This window comes from Crinia signifera, chromosome 1 (genome assembly GCF_055691185.1).
Source record: "Crinia signifera chromosome 1, ASM5569118v1, whole genome shotgun sequence".
Taxonomy (NCBI): Eukaryota; Metazoa; Chordata; class Amphibia; order Anura; family Myobatrachidae; genus Crinia; species Crinia signifera.
In genome coordinates, this window is record NC_139217.1 from 155,599,652 (window position 1) to 155,618,349 (window position 18,698).

At 40.6% G+C, this 18,698-nt stretch overlaps 1 protein-coding gene across 1 annotated transcript in view; it reads right to left on the reverse strand.

Moving 5' to 3' along the window:
• LOC146062944 (low-density lipoprotein receptor-related protein 1-like) overlaps positions 1 to 18,698 on the reverse strand; it is a 69,860-nt gene that overhangs the window by 46,949 nt on the left and 4,213 nt on the right. The window contains exons 3-16 of the mRNA XM_083174957.1: positions 18,398 to 18,517; positions 16,887 to 17,114; positions 15,878 to 15,991; positions 15,190 to 15,309; positions 14,950 to 15,075; positions 12,163 to 12,372; positions 11,860 to 12,028; positions 10,253 to 10,421; positions 9,472 to 9,700; positions 6,095 to 6,220; positions 5,406 to 5,627; positions 2,332 to 2,634; positions 1,163 to 1,372; positions 956 to 1,075 (exon numbers count right to left, since the gene is read on the reverse strand). Coding sequence (XP_083031083.1) covers positions 956 to 1,075; positions 1,163 to 1,372; positions 2,332 to 2,634; positions 5,406 to 5,627; positions 6,095 to 6,220; positions 9,472 to 9,700; positions 10,253 to 10,421; positions 11,860 to 12,028; positions 12,163 to 12,372; positions 14,950 to 15,075; positions 15,190 to 15,309; positions 15,878 to 15,991; positions 16,887 to 17,114; positions 18,398 to 18,517 — 2,466 coding nt within the window. The remainder of the gene's footprint in view (positions 1 to 955; positions 1,076 to 1,162; positions 1,373 to 2,331; positions 2,635 to 5,405; positions 5,628 to 6,094; positions 6,221 to 9,471; positions 9,701 to 10,252; positions 10,422 to 11,859; positions 12,029 to 12,162; positions 12,373 to 14,949; positions 15,076 to 15,189; positions 15,310 to 15,877; positions 15,992 to 16,886; positions 17,115 to 18,397; positions 18,518 to 18,698) is intronic.

The following is an 18,698-nucleotide window of genomic DNA, read 5'->3' on the forward strand; positions in this document are numbered from 1 at the left end:
CACCTTCAGGGTTTGCAAGCTGTAATAACCTTCCCCTCAGTGGGGCAGATTCCAAATATCCGAAGTTTCCCCAATTGGGGTCAAAAAGTACACGACGTATCCACAACCTTCTTTATGCCTTTATTTAGGGTGCAGGCACGTGAAATTTTAAATTAGAGGGACCATCCCATTAATAAAGAACGGTCGGCGAGATCTGTGCAATGTAGATGGCCTGATCCACCGTATCTGGTTCACAGTATCCGATGTTCAGCTGTAGAATGGATACGGTGCGTGTGGGTATCAGCAATAAACAGTTCAATTTCTATAAACAGCTCAATTTCTGATCTATGTGGAGAATGCTGGACAAGAGCTGTCTGCAGATGCGGTCCTTGAAACATAAATAAAGCATTCTGGTTTTATGATTATACATTGTATTGGGTTATTGTACTGTATATGACTACAACTGGTGGAAGTTCCATTAGGTGGTAAAAGCACTCTCTCATATATATATATATATATATATATATATATATTAGGGCGCACGTGGGGTCATTCTTTGGTTGTACCCTCACTGTTCATCTAGCAGCCATATTAGAATACCAACACACAAAGTGACAAAATCATAAAAAAAATGAAGGTCTACTTTTTGACCTGTTTTATGCCCATTTGGATCATGAAGTGAGTACAGAGTTGGGTTATATTAGTGTGCCAAGTGCAGCAATCCATGCAAGAGAATGCTGTACACTTGTGTCTCATGTCGAGAGACACCCACCCCACCAAAAAAGTATTTTTGGCCTGTCAAATTTAAAGTTAGCATTTTGATCAGGTCCTTAAGAATGTTGGTATTTAGACTTTAGACCAATTGTGGTCAGTAAGTTTGTCGAGTAAATCCTACTGAAACCTGATTTGTTATTGAAGACTAAATATTATTCTTTACTCCAATTTAGAGAACTGTCATAGACACCAAAATACTTACTTTCATAGCAGCTACCCTGATCATCTGGACAGAGACAGTTTATAGTATTCTTCATTCCAGGTACACAGATCTCTTTAGGCATACAGCCACCATTGTCCAAGCTGCATGCTGAATGGCTTCCTAAAATATACCATTAAGAATATTTTATTTGCAAGAAAAACCTATTGCAAGTATAAATTTGGGTAAATTAAAAAAAAATCCACTTGCCTTTTATTTGACTAGAGGTCACAATTAGAAGTTTGGTCAGGTTGGCTTCGTTAAGAGTGAAAACAATCTTCATTGCTTTTCTGTCCCATATTTCAATTTCTGGATCATTATAAGACAACAGAAAAGGCTCAAAGGCATCCATTAGTGTGCTTGTGAATGTACTCTTCAAGTTAGAGAGTTTCTTTTTAAGAAGACTAAATGAATAAAAACCTAGAAAAAAAGTTAAAGTACAATTTAAGTGTTTCTGAAGACTCAGTGCCTGCACCACATACATTTTATGGTCAATTTGAAAAAGCGACCCTCAAAAGAAAAAAAAAGATTATACTAGTGGTTATCAACCTCGGTCCTCAAGGACCCCCCAACAGTGCATGTTTTCCGGGTCTCCACACAAAATCAGATTAAAATTATTAGCGCCACTTGTGATCTTCTAAAATGTGTCCGTGAATGAATGCACCCGCCAGGTGACCTGAAAAACGGACACTGTTAGGGGTGCTTGAGAACCACTGGATTATACAACCACAGACAGCTTCACATTTAGAATAAGTATTGCTCAAAAAAGCCTGCCCCCCCCCCCCCCCCCCAACTAAAAAAAAAAAAAAAAGCCACCTGAAGAACATGCCTATTATCCACTACAGTATGGAGACAAAGAAAACCACCACTGCAGGAAATACAAACGAGTCCAGTGGGAGAGAGAGATAGAGATATATAGCGAAACATTCAGCAATAAAAACCATTGGAAAAAAAAAAATTGGACCTTTCACTGGACAAGTTCTACAGTATGAAGGAGAAAAGACACAATTTCCCTTGTTTTCCTGGGAGTGCCAACATCTGATTTGGCGCCATTTTTTACATGCAATAAAAGGCATGCAATGCCAGGGCGGGTCAGGGGAAGTCTGATGCAATGCATTGTGGCTGCCAAGAAGATCCCGCAATGTGCACCCGAAGGTGGCACATGATCTTATGTGCAGCACATAGTACTTCTGACTAGGTGCACAGGAACTTTCATTGGGTCGATTCGGATGTCAAACTCAAGTGATTTAGCCCGATTTCACCCAATCCATCGGAATCAGGTGAAACAGGCCAAATCATTGAAGTGTTTGGGGCCTTTAGGGATTTAAACGCATTTAACAAGTTAATGTCTGATGCACCAGGCCATTGTTATCACTTACCGGTTTCTTGTTTGCTCCACACAATGCTATTAGATTTTATATCCAAACTCATATGTGTAAAGCCAGTGCCATTCAATACAGTTTCCACCTCATTACCAATCAGATTCATCTGTCGTATTCGGTTCTCTTCCAACACATACAGTAATGCATTTTTCCAGTCAAGCATAAAATTCTGTATGGGCAGATTTGATTCATAAATGACCTTTGTCCCAGATCCAGTATGCTTTGTTACACACACTCTGTTTCTTTGAGAGTTTAGCCAATAAATGTTGCCAGTAGGGATGTCAATTTTTGCCACTGAAACTAAGAGTAGAAACAATGGCCGTTAATTTTTTTACATTAACCACAATGAGAAATGCTTTGGTATATTTGACAGAAAAGGATCCTCTTTGTAATTAAATGTTATGCTACTTTGATAAATTTAAGACATTTCACATTATACACAAGAGGCTGCACACACACTGAAGGACTGTAGGGTTACCACCCGTCCAGGATTACTCTGGAAAGTCTGGTAAAACAGCACCTGGAATGGTATTCCCGGACTATACAATGTCCGGGAATAGGCAGCTACTAATCCCGGATGGGTGATTGGAACCCTAAATGACAGATTAACAGATTAATTCCTAAACTCTCAAGAACAAAAAATAAAGAACAATGGCTGAAAAATTGAAGGTGTGTCAGCACAGTTGTGCGATGCTAGGTTACCTCATCAGACTGCACAATGGTGCTTAACAAGGGCCCTGAGTAAAACACATTCTCCTGGTGTTTTCATAGGTTTCCGCCCACAATGACAAGAAAAAAAAAAAAAAAAGTGAGTAGGGAATATTAGATTGTAAGGCAAGCTACACTAGGGCAGGGACTGATGAGAATGCAGGGTAGTCACTTACCTTGGGGACACCCGGTGCTTGGGATGGACAATCAAGCATCCCAGATGTATTGGGATGGTGACAGGAGAAGAAGATGCTGCACCTTGTATTAAAGTATAGCACCCTACTCCAGTCACTGAAAAGAAAGCATTTTGGAGTCAACTAATGGCAGATGACACCAGCAACCATGTGAACGATTAAGTATGTTCTAAAGCATGGATGGGGAACCTTCAGCTGTTGTTGAACAGCTGAAGGTTCCCCATCCATGCTTAAGAACATACAAGCATGCACTGCAACAGCTTTAGCATCGCCAAATAGCAAAACTGTAGCATGGAATGCTGGAATGTGAGTTCAACAGCTGGAGGGTCGAAAGTTCCCCATCCCTGTTCTAAAGCCTGTGCAAGATGCATTAAGTCTGAAATATGAATAAGGAATGCAACAACAACAACAACAACAAAAAAAAATTATAAAAAAAAAAAAAACCACCAGCAACTAGACGACAATACATTTAAGGTGATATTTATCAAGCTTTCTAGAGACACATGGAGCTGTTGTCCATAGCAACTAGATTGTAATTTGATGGGTCGCAAATGGGCAACATCTCCACTTACCCACTTTAGGGGCGGGATGTATCAACGCTTACCGTGGCGTTGACATCCCGTTTTCGCGTTGGTCCCTTGTTCGCTTCATGTATTAATAAAGTTTTCGTTTTCTATTGTTGAAAAAACTCCGCCGGGTTGAAGTATCGCGGAGTTTCCGGCGCGAAACATCCTCCCATTGGACAGCATTGTAGCTGAAGCGCTGTGTGATGTATTAACACTCGCAGCGCTCAGCTTCTCTTCTATATAATTTGCCTTATATTGCTGGCGAACTGCAGTTGTGACAGGTCAATTATTAAAGTATAATGTATTTTTACAGTGTGTTATTTACCTTATGAAAACAGGTTGTGCTGTGGGATGTATTTTACTTGTTGTATGGGAGGCAAGATTGGTTCTTTTTTGGAAGGTGTGAGGCACAGATCATCAGGGCTAGGCAAGAGGCAGTGTGCCTCACACCTCACTGCCTCTTGCCTAGCCCTGATGATCTGTGCCTCACACCTTCCAAAAAAGAACCAATCTTGCCTCCCATACAACAAGTAAAATACATCCCACAGCACAACCTGTTTTCATAAGGTAAATAACACACTGTAAAAATACATTATACTTTAATAATTGAACTGTCACAACTGCAGTTCGTCAGCAAGTCAAGCTGAGCGCTGCGAGCCGGGGAAACCCAGCCAGCAGCAGGACGCATCTGCGCATGCGCACAAAAAAACAAAAACGAAAAGATTTCGGGAGAGGTCCACATTAGCGCGGACCAAAGATATGCATAAAATCATCGTAAATAACGCGAAAATCATCGCAAAACAATCGCGAAAAAAGCGCGAAAAAACGGAGTCCACTTCACTACAGAAAAGTGAATATTGATACATCCCGCCCTAGGTGTCAAATTGCTAGGTGTGCCCTAAAATACACATTAGGGCAAGGAGTTCATAATATTCACAAACAATTGGGGGGGGGGGGGTATTTTTCTTATATACTGTACTGTACAGGTATGTTTAGTAAAAACCTATCAATACAGTGCTGCGGGTAGGTGCTTAAGGACCCATGTGGGTTGTTTAGGGTGTACATTAGGTAAAAAAGGATCTATGTATGGCCTGAGGAGGTGTTACATGGAGAGACTGGGCCAATAGTGTGGAAAAGGTGGTTCTTTAAAAAAAAAAAAAAAAAAAAGGGGGGGGGGGGTACACAAGTGTCCCAAAAGCCCTCCCAATGCATACTGGTCACAGTGCCAACATATCTTCAGGTGAAGGATGAACTGGCACTATCAAGGAGGAGTATGTGGCCAGAGTTTAAGCATCCAGACAACCTTCTATAGAGTATCCCTTGTGGTGGGATTTTTAGACCTTTTGCCCATGCTTATTAATGTCCAAAGTCAATGTGGTGCAGCATTCTGGCCAACGAAGCTTCACTTACCAGTAAGCTATTTTGATGGTGCATCATTTGACTGGATTCCAGTCATATACTTTACCACCGCTGAAGTGCCCCCTCACCAGAAGATATACTGACACTGACTCATTAACAGTAGCAGGGCTGTGGGGACATTTGTGCACCTTATATTCTGTAACATATCACTTTAAATGTAAAAGATTTATTGTTAAGACCATACCTGCTCCTTCAGTTTGGATTACTTTAATACTTCCCAAAGTGCCATTAGCTCTCAAGAGAAGACCAAGATCATCTACCCAGTATACAAGATCTCTCTTCCAGTCCATATCCATCAAATTAATTTTTGCGGCCTTCAGGACAAGAGTCTTTTTCAGAATGGCTCCTTGAAATCCCAGCTCCATCAAATACACTCCATTAGCACCACCAAACATTACCTTAAGATCTAAGAAAACACAAAATTAACATAATGGAAGAAGCTTGATCAATAAATAAAATCATTGTCAATATACATATGACATCAAATCCTGCAGCCTCATTAGTAGCTTGTTGCTTATTATATCTTTGGTGAGAAGTAATAAAGTTTTTAGAACAAAAAGTTTACATATATTTGTTGTCCGTTATGCATTTGGACATTGTTGCACCGATTTGGATCATGGCACCAAGACCCCCAATCAGGTTCAGTGAAACCCACGTTTTTACCCAGCATAGTTTTCATTGAAAACTGAGCTGTTTTCTGGGCTAGTGGATCACCCGCTACAGGCAGGTGAAACCTATCCAAGAAACGTGGCGACACATGCCAGTTTATCAGGGCTAATCCTAGTCCCAGCCCCCAGGCTGATCGCATAAAATAAGATAAATGCCTCTGTAATAGAAGACCAAATAAACAGCTCCTAGCATAAATATACTCACTTTCACATTTTCCAGATGGTAGGAGGAACAATCCCAAAGGACAAGCACACTTGTAAGATTTGGCTGACACAGGTGATAACATGCAGATGTGACTACAGGTCCCCGGAGAACATGGCATTCGTTCATCTAATAAAAAAAAAAAAAAAAGGGGGACGTAAAGTAGTAAGCGGACAGGAATTGTGCTCATCTTATTCACAGGTTACCATTGGAAGTGGGAAGAAAAATCAAGCCTTCTAAAGACATATAGAAGTCCTACAAAGTAAATGCACAGCTTCTATCATCTATCAAGAACATTAGAAAGCTAGCAGCTGTTTGGCAACATCTCCACCAGCCCTTTAGAAGGTTTGTTTCACCTCCAAGACCAGCTGTATTAGGATTACAAGTCAACCACCCCATTTACCTCAAGCTCTACACTCCTGCAGCTCAGCAGGGTCATTCCCACTACAGAGGTGCTTTGCTTTGAACAGCCACTGTGTTATCACTTAAGCCTTTTAAAAAACACTCCTGGCTGCAGATAGTCCTTTTTAAAACCTATACCAAAGGGGATGTACTCAGAAGATATACATAATTCCCCCCAAAACTAGAGGCAAATGTTACATTAAGATTCCAGTGATCACATGCCTTTACTTATGTTTGGACTAAAAACGACATACACACCAGAGTAAAAAGGGAGAGAGCGCTTGTGCATTGTGGAGTAGCCTCAATGTGTTTTGTCACTTATGCTCACTAATATGGGGTGGACTTAATCAGCAGGAAGATTAATCCCAGCCTTATTAATTTTGCCCAATAAGTGGTTTGTTTAAAGTGAAAAACACCAAAGTTTATAAACTATGGGAGTGAATACTTTTCACACCCACAAGACAATCTGACAGACAGGAAGGAATCAGACAGACTTCCTCCCCCCCCCCCCCGCCTTTTAATAGAGCTATTTTTTTCATCTTTTCTAGTATGCTATACACCAGAGACATTACAAAGATGGTCTCGCAGGAGACGTCACCTGCTGCTACCTGAAAAAAAACTGGGAGCATGTTTTCTGAAGTACACCTTTTCAAGGACTTTAATGAAGACATTTTTCAGAACCTAGGGTTTAAGCACCTTTACTAGACACAACATTTTTCTGGCTACTCCATTAAAAAATTTTTTTTTTTAAATGGAAATCAGACTCCACTTTTTGTTCTTGGTGCCCACACATTGGGCGGTATTCAATGTGAATACCTGCGAGGTGCAGCGAAAGGATTCGCTGCACATTTCGCCACGTTCCGGAGCCAGCGGGCTCTGGTATTCAACGTGTCAGGGGCTCGCTGCCCCTGACAGGCGAATATGAGCTCCTGCGGCGATTGCCGCAGGGAGCCTGAGGAGGGTGCCAGGCAGAGAGATGGAAGTCTCTCTGCCTGTCCCTGAACGTTTGTGGGGGGCAGGTGGGCTCCCCGGGTGCCAGGCAGCACAGGCTGCCCCCCGGGGGTGCCAGCAGGGGAGCGTATATTCACTACACACGATCGTAACGATCAGGTGCAGTGAATATATGAATATGTAATGAGCGGCTCGGCTCCGGCGCCCCCTGCTGGCTGCTGTGTAAAAAAAAAAAATATATATATATATATATATATATATATATATATATATATATATATATATATATATATATATATATATATATATATATATATATATATATATATATATATATATATATATATATATATATATATATATTTTTTTTTTTTTTTTAAATTAAATATATATTCATGTGCTTACAGCACATGAATAAAAGTAGCATGCCCCTCCTCAGAATAAAATTCCTGATTTTTTGACACCAAATGTAAAAAACAAAAAACACTTTATTTTAAAAGTTCACATTCCACTTCTCCATAAAAAGATAGCGATTCCTACTCGGTGAATCATGGCGAAAAAAATCTTCAAATGTATTCACCATGTGGTCATTGAATAGGGTGATTCACCGTTTTTGTCAAAAATTCGCCAAACAGCACAAATTCGCCATAAAAACATGGCGAATCAGGCTCATTGAATACTCATTGTGTGATGTACTCTGCATTTTGTACAAGATTGAATAGAGTTCAAAACACATGAGCTCTGCTTAAAACACTGCATTTTGAACTAGATGCGATACAATACAAAAAGTACATAGTGCACATATTTTGTACTTTGCGATGTTATATGCGCGGGAGTGCACATTGCATGCCCAAATGAAGTGTGGGCACCTTTACCACCTTTATAGTTTGAGGGGGGAAGATTTACTAAGCTTGAAAAGTGACAAAATGGAGTGATAAAGAGCCAGCCAATCAGCTTCTAACTGCCATGTCAAAGGCTGTGTTTGAAGAATGACAGGAAGGAGCCGACTGGTTAGAGGTTTATCACTTTTCAAGGCTTAGTACATCTCACCATGAGAGTCAATGGCTTTGTTGACCAACAAGGCTTTTAATCTGGTACGGTCAGGACTGTTATCTCAACAGTTGGGACTCCTTTAACTTAGAATAGCACCCCATCCACCTGATCAGAATGGTTTCAACCAGTTTGTCTCTTGTATACAGACTTCACGTTGAAACTGGATGCACAATGAAGGAAAGACCTACAAAGCTGTACAATTTACTAGTTTAAGGAGGAGTTTGGCTCCCCTTGGGTTGGTGTTGGGGGGGGTGGAGCACACCATAATATTTAACACTATTTTCCACTATTCTATTTTCTAGCATTTCTTCACGTATGTACCGCTTTTGCTTCTTTAGTTTTCAACTAGTGTGCTGCCCTGGGGTGATTAGCTTTCATCATCCTATTTGGGGTCCCCACCCCGGACTCAAACTTCATATTAGGGACTCACCAGAACATACAAGGACACCTAGACACTTGTTGCTTGGCAAATATTAACTGGCCAATAAATATACCAAGAACTTCGATTGTAGAGCTTAATGTTATGGAGTGTGCATCAGCACTGTATGATTTTCTTTGTATAACTACAAGTCCCAAAATTATAGCACCTCATGATACAGGTGTGTAATTAGGGTGTGCATTTTAAAATTCATTCTCTTCCATATAACAGTTGATCTAGAATATATACACATTACGTACAGACAAGTTCAATAGCTCTTTGGATGAGACTTTCCAGCAGGAAAGACAAGAGCTTTGTCATTCCTACTTCTAACTTTACAACATGATCATAAGCAATCATTTTTCCTACAACTGGTAACAAGGGAAAGAGGAGAAAGCCAACTTGAGCTCTGGACCTGGGGGGCCACCTGGCCAAACTGTACATAGAGATACTGGCACCATTCCCACTTTGAAATGGGCCACTTTCTAAGCTGTGCCTGGAGATACCACAGACACCAAGTTTCAGTACCATTTATTTATTACTAATGTTCACTTACTTATGGATTGCTGGAGCTCATGTTGCACAGTAAATGCAGAAAGGTTTGAAGTGTTCAGAAATAATACTGAAGTCGCTGGATTGTTTCTTGACAAAGCAAAGATCTGCTTTTCATCAGCCAAATAGAACCATCCTTCAAACACCCAAAGGCCCAGGACAAGCTGGTCTTTATGTAGTATATCTGGGAAAGTATGTCTACCACTCCCATCTGTTTTAACGGTTTCTATGGACTAAAAACAAAAACAATTTGCTTGAATATAATAGTCAATATTATAAAGGTCTAATTTTTTTGTTTGGCTGTGGTATATATACAGAGGGTAACAGTTTACCAAATTCATCCCCCAGGGAACCACAACAGTTCTTTTACAGTCTCCTCACAAATGGAGTAAAATAAATATACCACCTGTGGATCAGTTTAATGTGTGGTTGAATGCATCTGTACTCCAGCAAGGAGATATGGAAAGCATGCACCGTTGTGGTTTACGGACTGGAGTTGGGAAATATGGGGACGTTTTCTCCTTTTCATGTCTTAAGGCTATCAAATTCTAATCATTCAAGCATTACTAGGGCATTATCAGTAGGTGGGTCAAAGTAAAATTTTTAATGAAAATGTAAAATTTAATACAACTACAAAATAGTTACTTTTAAACAAGACCATATGGTATGGATTTCAGGTTCATAATTGGGGGTGGGGGGGGTGGTTTGGCAAGTTATTTAGCACACACACAACTGGATGATCATAGAAAAGTAAAACATTTTGGTACAACTTATTTTTACTGTACCTCTTTGTATTCGCTGATCCAGTACAGGCGGGACAAAATGTGATCAAGAGTGAGACCGATTGGCTGTTCCATAGGTATAAAGGTAACAACATGTCGATCAGATCCATCCATGCCAGCCGTTTGTAATGTAGTATTTCCTTTTCTGCCAAAATTTACCCAGTACATGTATCTGCGGGGGTGAAATGCAGTGGTCATTTTACCCTCCCAATTAGGATTTCTAATCATTATCCCCACCTTTATGGAATGTACAATTTACTGTTATAGGACTTCATCTAAACATATAAGAGTGGCCAGGTTTATTAAACCAGATGGCATGATAAAGTGGCTGGTACTTTATTGCTGGCCAATCAGCTTCAAACAGTCATGTTACAGACTGGGTTTGAATGATGACAGTTAGGGGCTGATGGGCCAGCGATAAAGTACCAGCCACTTTATCACGTCACCAGGCTTAATACATAAATGATCTGCCCCAGAGTTACAAAAACAAATGCCAAAGAAAAGTTGATAAATGATCACCCGTTTGCTTCCCCTAATTGTACAGTTTTGCTGCACAAAAAGGGTCAGCATGTGCTCTTTAAAATAACAAATTTTGTTATTAGCGGACTACAAAATGAGTATGCAAAGTAAACTATGCACATATATACTGGTGCATTGACCGCGTTTAGCACTGTACAGTGTGCCATTAGGACTATGCTAGAGAAAATGGGTAGATAAAAGGTTGGGAAATGGGAACCGTAAACAGTAGAAGATGCAATAAAAAAAAAAAATATGAAAAGATGCCAGTTACGTGACACTGAATGTTTGGATAAACGAAGTCACTCTGTACCTCCCCGCAGACTAAGGGCCTGATTCAGACCTGCTTGCTAGGCAGCATATAGTCGCTGCCTAGTGAGCAGGTCAACTCCAACCCACCAAACACATGCCCTCCCCCATCGACCAATCCCCCACACAAGCATGCGAGTGGATGTGTATGCTTATACATCCACTCGCATGCAGACACAAGGAGGTGAAATCATTCGATGGTCGCTCACCATCGAGTGATTTCTCTAGCCTTCGCTCTGAAAAGTCAGTCTATACTTTCTTTTCAGATGCCTGCTAGCTGTCCAATTAGGAGTGAGTGCTGATGTCATGTGACGTCAGCTGCCTGCCTCAAGCAGGTATGCCCAGTGTTTCTATGGATGCACACATAAAAACGCTCGGCGGTACCCAGCCCGCTCAGTGAGAAACTCACTCCACTCCCAGGGTTTGCACATTTGCAAAGCCCCACCATTGGGACTGGGGGCAAATTTTGACCTGAGCAATCAGGTCTGAAACTGGCCCCTTAAATACAGATTTGAATGAAAATAAATAATTTACCAGAACATTAACCATTAAGATCCCCCCCCCCCCCCCCAAAAAAAAAAAATCCATTTAGCAATTAAAAAGGAGCCAGCTGGCCTCCCAACAGTCAGGATTGCATCTGTTAAATCCCTACATTTGGCAATCCTCCCATGTGGGGTTCCATGACCCACAGAGGGAGAATAGAACCTGAGCCTGTATTGCTCGCCCCTGTCAGTCAGAATCCCGACTATTGGGAGGTCATACCACCCCCAAAATGTACACCTTACCTTTTTTGGGGAAACACAATAAGCTGATCTGGTGCAATGTCCTTTTCTAGAATAGTAACATACCCCCGCCCATTTGCCAACCCGACCGATATAGACTTCTCCACGCTGCATGCCCAATATAGCTGGCCTGTAAACCAGTCCACAGATAAACTATTAACATGCACAACCTCTGCAAAAAAAAAAAACAGAGAATAAATTTAGAAGCAGACATGTAAATGTGTACATGTTACAATTCATATGGTGTCGATTATGAATTCAATACAAAAAAAATAAAAAAAAATAAAAGAGAAGTCTAATATGTACCTGGATATAGGGTGAAAGGTTGCTTTCTCCCAATTTTAAATGACTGCAGAGTTTTCTTCTCATCGATCCAAAAGTAGGACTCACTAGCTAAGTAATAAGCAATAGCCGAAGGTTGTCCAAGAACAGAGAAGAGATACTTATAGTCACCAGTCCTAGCATCCATCATTCCAATTTCATCCTTTTTTGCCAGCAAAATAACTGTAGCATTTCCTAAAGACAAATAGACATTTTACTTCCAGAATGCATGTGTACAGTATATACCCTTCAATTCATGAGAGCCCAAGTTACCAGGACAGCACCGGCAGTTCTAGAGTGCTTATGGAGCATGCCACCTACACTACCCCTGCTCCCCAATCCCCCGGCACTATACTTGCACAAGATTTATCAACATCTTAAACCAGCTTTACTTTGGATTTCTTTACAATGCTATTGAATGCTAGCAAGGCTTTACAAAGTAAACTGAAGTTGTATCCTTTGTCATACTAAATCTAGTCACTCAGGTGTGTGTGACCATTGTAAGCAGAACCATTAGTGTGTTTGACACACAGGAATAAATGCAGCAAATTTCACTGCAAGGTAAAATGACGGGAAGAATTGGCAAACCTCCAAGCAAATTGACATTGGTGAATACCATAATCTACCAATAATGTAATGCAGACCAGTAGTGCAAGAGCACCATCACATTAGATTTCCACACAAATGCTGTACTGCCCCGTAGCCAAGAAAACAGCTATTTTCAGTACATTGTAGATAAGCATATGCAGCAAAAGACAAATTAAAGACCTAGTATAGTGAGAGTTTGTATGCAATAATGTGCTATTACTAAATGTGAACTTTAAATATTCGCAAGATCAAGAATGACTGCTAACTTCCAACTTAAAGTTTATGGTTACAAACCTACTTTAATGGTAAAAAGGAAAAAACAACCAGAAAGGTATCATGTTCAAAAGGCGATGACTCATCACTTCACGGTTTGGGAGAGTGGGGTGAACAGTGATTTTTTTTTTTTTTTTTTTTTATGTATGGAGTAGATTCAAAAGAGCTAACCAATTTAAGGGCAATGGGGCACCTTTAATAAGGAACCAGAGACTTGGGTGCCCTTCAGCCCCAAATAGCAGTTTGTTTATATTCAAAAGATACATTATTATTATTATCTAAAGTGGCAATTTCTTTTAATAGATACAAAAACCCACACGTCACCATAATGCTGTGTACACACGGGGGAGATATATTGCTCAGCCATATATAGCTGAGCAATATATGGCTGAGCAATATATTGCTCAGTTTCTACTTTACATCAGCGACCAGAGATGGTCGCTGTTGAAAAAGAAACTGCCAGGGGGAGCTGCCAGGGGGAGCCCGGCAGTGGTAATCAGCTGGTCGCAGGAGCATGTTCCTGCGACCAGCGATCACCACAGGGGCAAAAACGGGAGCGCGCACCCGGCGATATATCGCCGGTGCACACTCCCATTGCGGGCAATATGGTTGCTCAGCGACCATATTTCCCGCGATTTTGCACAAAATCGCCCCTGTGTGTACAGGGTCTTTAAGGTCTTTTTGTATCGTTTCAGATGCGATTTACAATCAAGTATAAAGTAGAAGTCCTACATAAAGGTAACCACTATATTCCCAAAATAGTTTATAACTTAAGTTAATTAAGTAAGTGAAATTATAACACTTTTAAAAACATGCACATTTACTGCAGGTATACAAGTTCCACAGTAGGCAAGTGATTATTCATTTTCATTAGCCATTACAAACCATAGTATGTTCAGTGAAATATTGGACTACTGTGGAACTTGCCTGCCTGTTTGCTCAGAGTTCCTCCTTATCTAAATAGTATTACTCAAGAAACAACAAGAGTTGGCAATAAAGTGTCAGATACTGGATATCTATATAAAAAAAACTAAAGCGATGTGTATGTTCCCTATGGACTCCAAAACGGCCTGACCGATTTTGATGAAATGCAGGCAATCTTCAGGATTAGCCCAGCGGGTGACCATGTGAAAATTGGTAGCAACTGGAACAGAAGTTTTTTTTTTTTGGGGGGGGGGGGGGGGTTGGCAATTAATTGATCACGCCACAAATGAGATTTCGTTTCCGCCGAACTTCTGTCAAAGGCAACTGAATATTCAAGCCGTTGTTGACAATGTATTTCCAAATCTAATAACCAACTACAAAAATCCGGATTGGCACCTAAAAATGATGTAAACAAGCTCAATGAGAAAATTCAATTGAAACTGCCCAGCAAAACAGTCAAATACAAATCGATCGACATAGTAATGGACGAAGAACAAGCTGTCAATTATCCTATTGAATTTTTTAATTAATTGGAACCACCCGGAATGTCACCGCACGTATCAACATTGAGGGTTGGATCACCGGTGATGCTTATTCGCACCAAAGTTGTGCAACGGAACCAGATTGACCATCGGCACTATACACACATATATCTGCTAAAAAAAAAAAAAAAAAAAAAAAAAACTTTGTCACATGACCGCCCCCATCCATCCACCGGAAGTCATCTGGCTATAGATAATTAGTGTTTCCCATGCGAAGCCAGGGTGGGTCGCTAGTACATTATATAGACATCCCATCTATTACTAACGCTGACCACAACACACTGTGCTCCATTTAGATTATGTATGTTGTGTGTCATGTACATGATGTTCCCCTTCCATGTTGTCACTTTTATGATGCAATGCAGCCAGGAAAAATTCCTAGTATACGCATGTATACCTGGACCATATAGCAGATTCTGATCTTTCCATTAATCCTTTCACTTACCTAGAGCTTCACAGGCTGTTTTTCCTTTCTGTCGAAAGCCTTTAGTACAATCACATTTGAAGGTCCCAATCAAATTGGTGCAAAGTTGGTGACAAGGACTATAATCCATTGAACATTCATCAGTATCTGGAAAGAGCAGCACTTGTTCAATTACAAATTCTTTACCTTCTCCCTAGTTCTCCCAGTTTTGCTTTTGCTTAAGTAGCATTTCATTCATATATGATCTTGTCCATGCCTTACCAGTACAGCTTTGATAGTCTGGTTGAAGCTTCCAGCCTTCTTGGCAAGAACAATTGACACCCCATACAACATCTTCACATTTCTGCATACAGCCTCCATTTGCATCGGAGCATTGACGGCCTGCAACATTAAACAAAAAATAAGATTTAACAATTAAAAAAAAACCTGAACAGATCAGAATCCTAAAGCTGTAATTTAGAACACCAAGATCCCAGTCAATAAGTATGCAGGGCACCCAGAGATATGGGGGGGGGGGGTTGGGTTGCGGGTTGAGTTGTGGGGGAGAGGGATCATATGAACTTTCTGGATTCCCTCTGTCGGGATATGATGAGACTGTCATCCTTCTCTATCCCCTAGATCAGCGGTTCCCAACCCTGGTCCTCAAGTACCCCCAACAGTGCACGTTTTTCAGGTCACCCAACAGGTGCACAGATAATTCAGGCACATTTTAAAAGATCCACAGGTGAAGCCAATTATTTCACTTATTCTGTGTGGAGACCTGCAAAACGTGCACTGTTGGAGGTACTTAAGGACCAGGGTTGGGAACCACTGTGCTAGATAATCACCATACACTATATGACCGGTAATTTCTACCAACGTAATGGGTGAATTCTCCATTTAAGCTAGGATCTAGAAAGGCAGTATAACATTTAATAGTTTATTCCAGTCATTCTAGTAACCTACATACCACAAGACTTCGTTTCATCAGAACCATCTTCACAGTCTCTTCTTTTGTCACAGACTTTGCTGCTATTTATACATTTGCCATCTCCACATTTAAAGAACCCATCAGTACAAGTATCTGTACAAAAAAACAAAAACGTTTATTTCAATGTCTTGTTGCCAGATTTGTCCTTCAGTACTGTATTGTATACACTCACTTCAAGAGCGATTCGTAATGTTCTGGGTCTAAGGCATGACTACTACTCTTTCTTTAATTCTTTAAATTTTGGCGGCATTTTCATATGTTCCAAGCTCCAGAATGTGTTGAATGCCAGAGCTTGAATTCAATGGGTTATTGGATTTTGGGCAAATTCAATTGAAGCCAATGGGCCCCTCTTTGGATTTCACCCAGAGAGGAATCCAATCTGATCCCTGCTAGCAGCCCCCATATTAAGCCTTGGGGGTGCCCTTGTGGAAGGTGTATGTGTGTGGGGCGATTTATAATAGGTTGTGCATTATCTCCCAACATGACTGATTCCAGGATAGATAAATGCTCTCCACCTAGACATCACTAATATATGATTGTCATCATCTGTGTTGAACAATTGAATTGATAAGAAAGGGGTTTCAATGTTGTATATTAGATTCAAACGAATAGTTTAATAATGCTTAGACACCAAGTTGGGGGGGGCGGAGGAAAAGCTGGGATTTGCATGTCACTTACAGGTCTCTCCACCCTCCTATAAATCCTCGGGAAGATCAATAGTTTACCCAGAAAAATCAGGAGCCTCCCGCAGTATTTGGACGGGTAGGAAAGTATGGCTTATTGGGAGAGCTGGCATTTGCCATTGTATTAGCCTTCAAGATATATACACACACAAAACTGGTATGTGTCGGATACGTGGAGGGATCTATTGCATTGCTGATAGTTTTAGTACAATCAGTATATATTTACCACAATCAGTATATATTTACCAAAGACAAGCAGAATCTAACCATCTAACAGACTATGGGATAGACAGAAATATACCAACCACACATCTCTTCATCAGATCCATCTCCACAGTTATTGATTCCATCACATTTCCAGGATTCCATAATGCATAATTCATTATTGCATTGCAAGTGATGTGGCATACAGCTTCTGGTTGAACAGTTCTGCTCATCTGACCCATCTTCACAGTCATTGTGGCCGTCACATATTTCCCATAGGTCAATGCATTCACCATTATTGGGACATTGCTTTTTGTTACCAGCACAAGCTAACGGGTAAAGATAAACAAGTATTATACACATAGCCAATACACAGACTTCATGCTTACATGTAACAGTCTGAACAGAAAAGGATGTATGGACCAATGTACGACAACCATACAGTAAGTGCACATTGTTTTCCATAAAAAAAAAATCTTCATAAAAAGCTACATACAGTACATACATCTGCTTGGTTGCCAAATACTGTAATTCAATCTCTAGCAATGCTGCAACAGGAAGTAGCTTAAACATTACCGACACCCAAGTATAGAATAAAACAGAATACAAGAGATTTTCCGTAGTCTATTGAGGGATCTACAGCACTGGATAGGAGGCTAAAAATACAATTTTCACTCTGCAAACTGTAACACAAGTTTTGGGTTCCGCTCTTGTTGGGAGGTTTGAACACATTTTTTAAATGGGGATTCCAGTCTCACTGAATATTTCAGGGCAATCCATTGGTTGAGTAGGAAAGGGGAATTTGAGGTAAGACATTATCAGAGAGGAAGAGATGCGTGGGAAAGTGTGTGCCATATGCTCAAGGGAAGCTAGAAATATGGGCAGATGTACTAAATCTTGAAAAAGTCCAGGTGGGTTCTCAGAGGGCAATCTTGTGCTGCAGAAGAGGGAAATTGTTGAGCATGTGTTATGGAAGGGTACAAAAATGAGCATGACCATTCCCAGTATCCCTCAGCTTACATTTTGTAGAAATCTGCCCTAAAAAAAAAAAAAGATTTTTTGAAAGCTGCTGAATGAAGTGTTCATTTATATCCAAGGAAATTGAAACGGATCAGAGATACCAAAAGGCATTTGAAGAGTTTGTTTGCACTACGATGTGCATGACATTTGCATTTCTTTTAGTGCAACAGAACCTATTACATGAACTGAACGATTTTGCCTGAAGCTGGGTACACACTACTGTGACCAACAATTGTGCAGAGCAATTACCAGTACACAATGAGCAGATAATGATCAATGTCCCATCCCTCTTTAATATTCACCGAGTCGCATGAGAGGTTGTGTATCTGGCCATGCAGCACACCCAGTGATTCACAGAGGCGCACAATATGGGCTAGTTGACGTTTTGTTTCATCTGAGTAGAACAAATTTGCAAGATATCATGCATGTGTACACAGCTGAACATCTGAGGTACACGTCAAAGTTAGGTCATGATTTGTGTTCCCAGTTTGATCCTTTCCTATGTGTCTGGAGTGGATTGTAGGTTTAAGAATTTCTACAGAGATAAAAAAAAAAATCCCTGCACACTACAATGAATGGGTTCTATACTTACCACAGTCCACTTCATCGGAGCCATCTGGACAGTCACTGACCCCATCACACTTCCAGCTTTCAGAAATACACTTTCCATTGTCACACTGCCATGCATTGGTATCTCCACGACATGCTACAACTGTAGAGGAAAATTGTTCAGAACATCAATGGCTCCAATTTGAGACTAAGGACTCCACCCTGTCCCTATACAAATAATTTTGTCATGGGGGTACACGTGTAATAATTACAAGTCTACCAATTGTGTTCGCACATCAATATAGACTGATATCTGCCACTCATGTGGTACAGTGGATGATCCA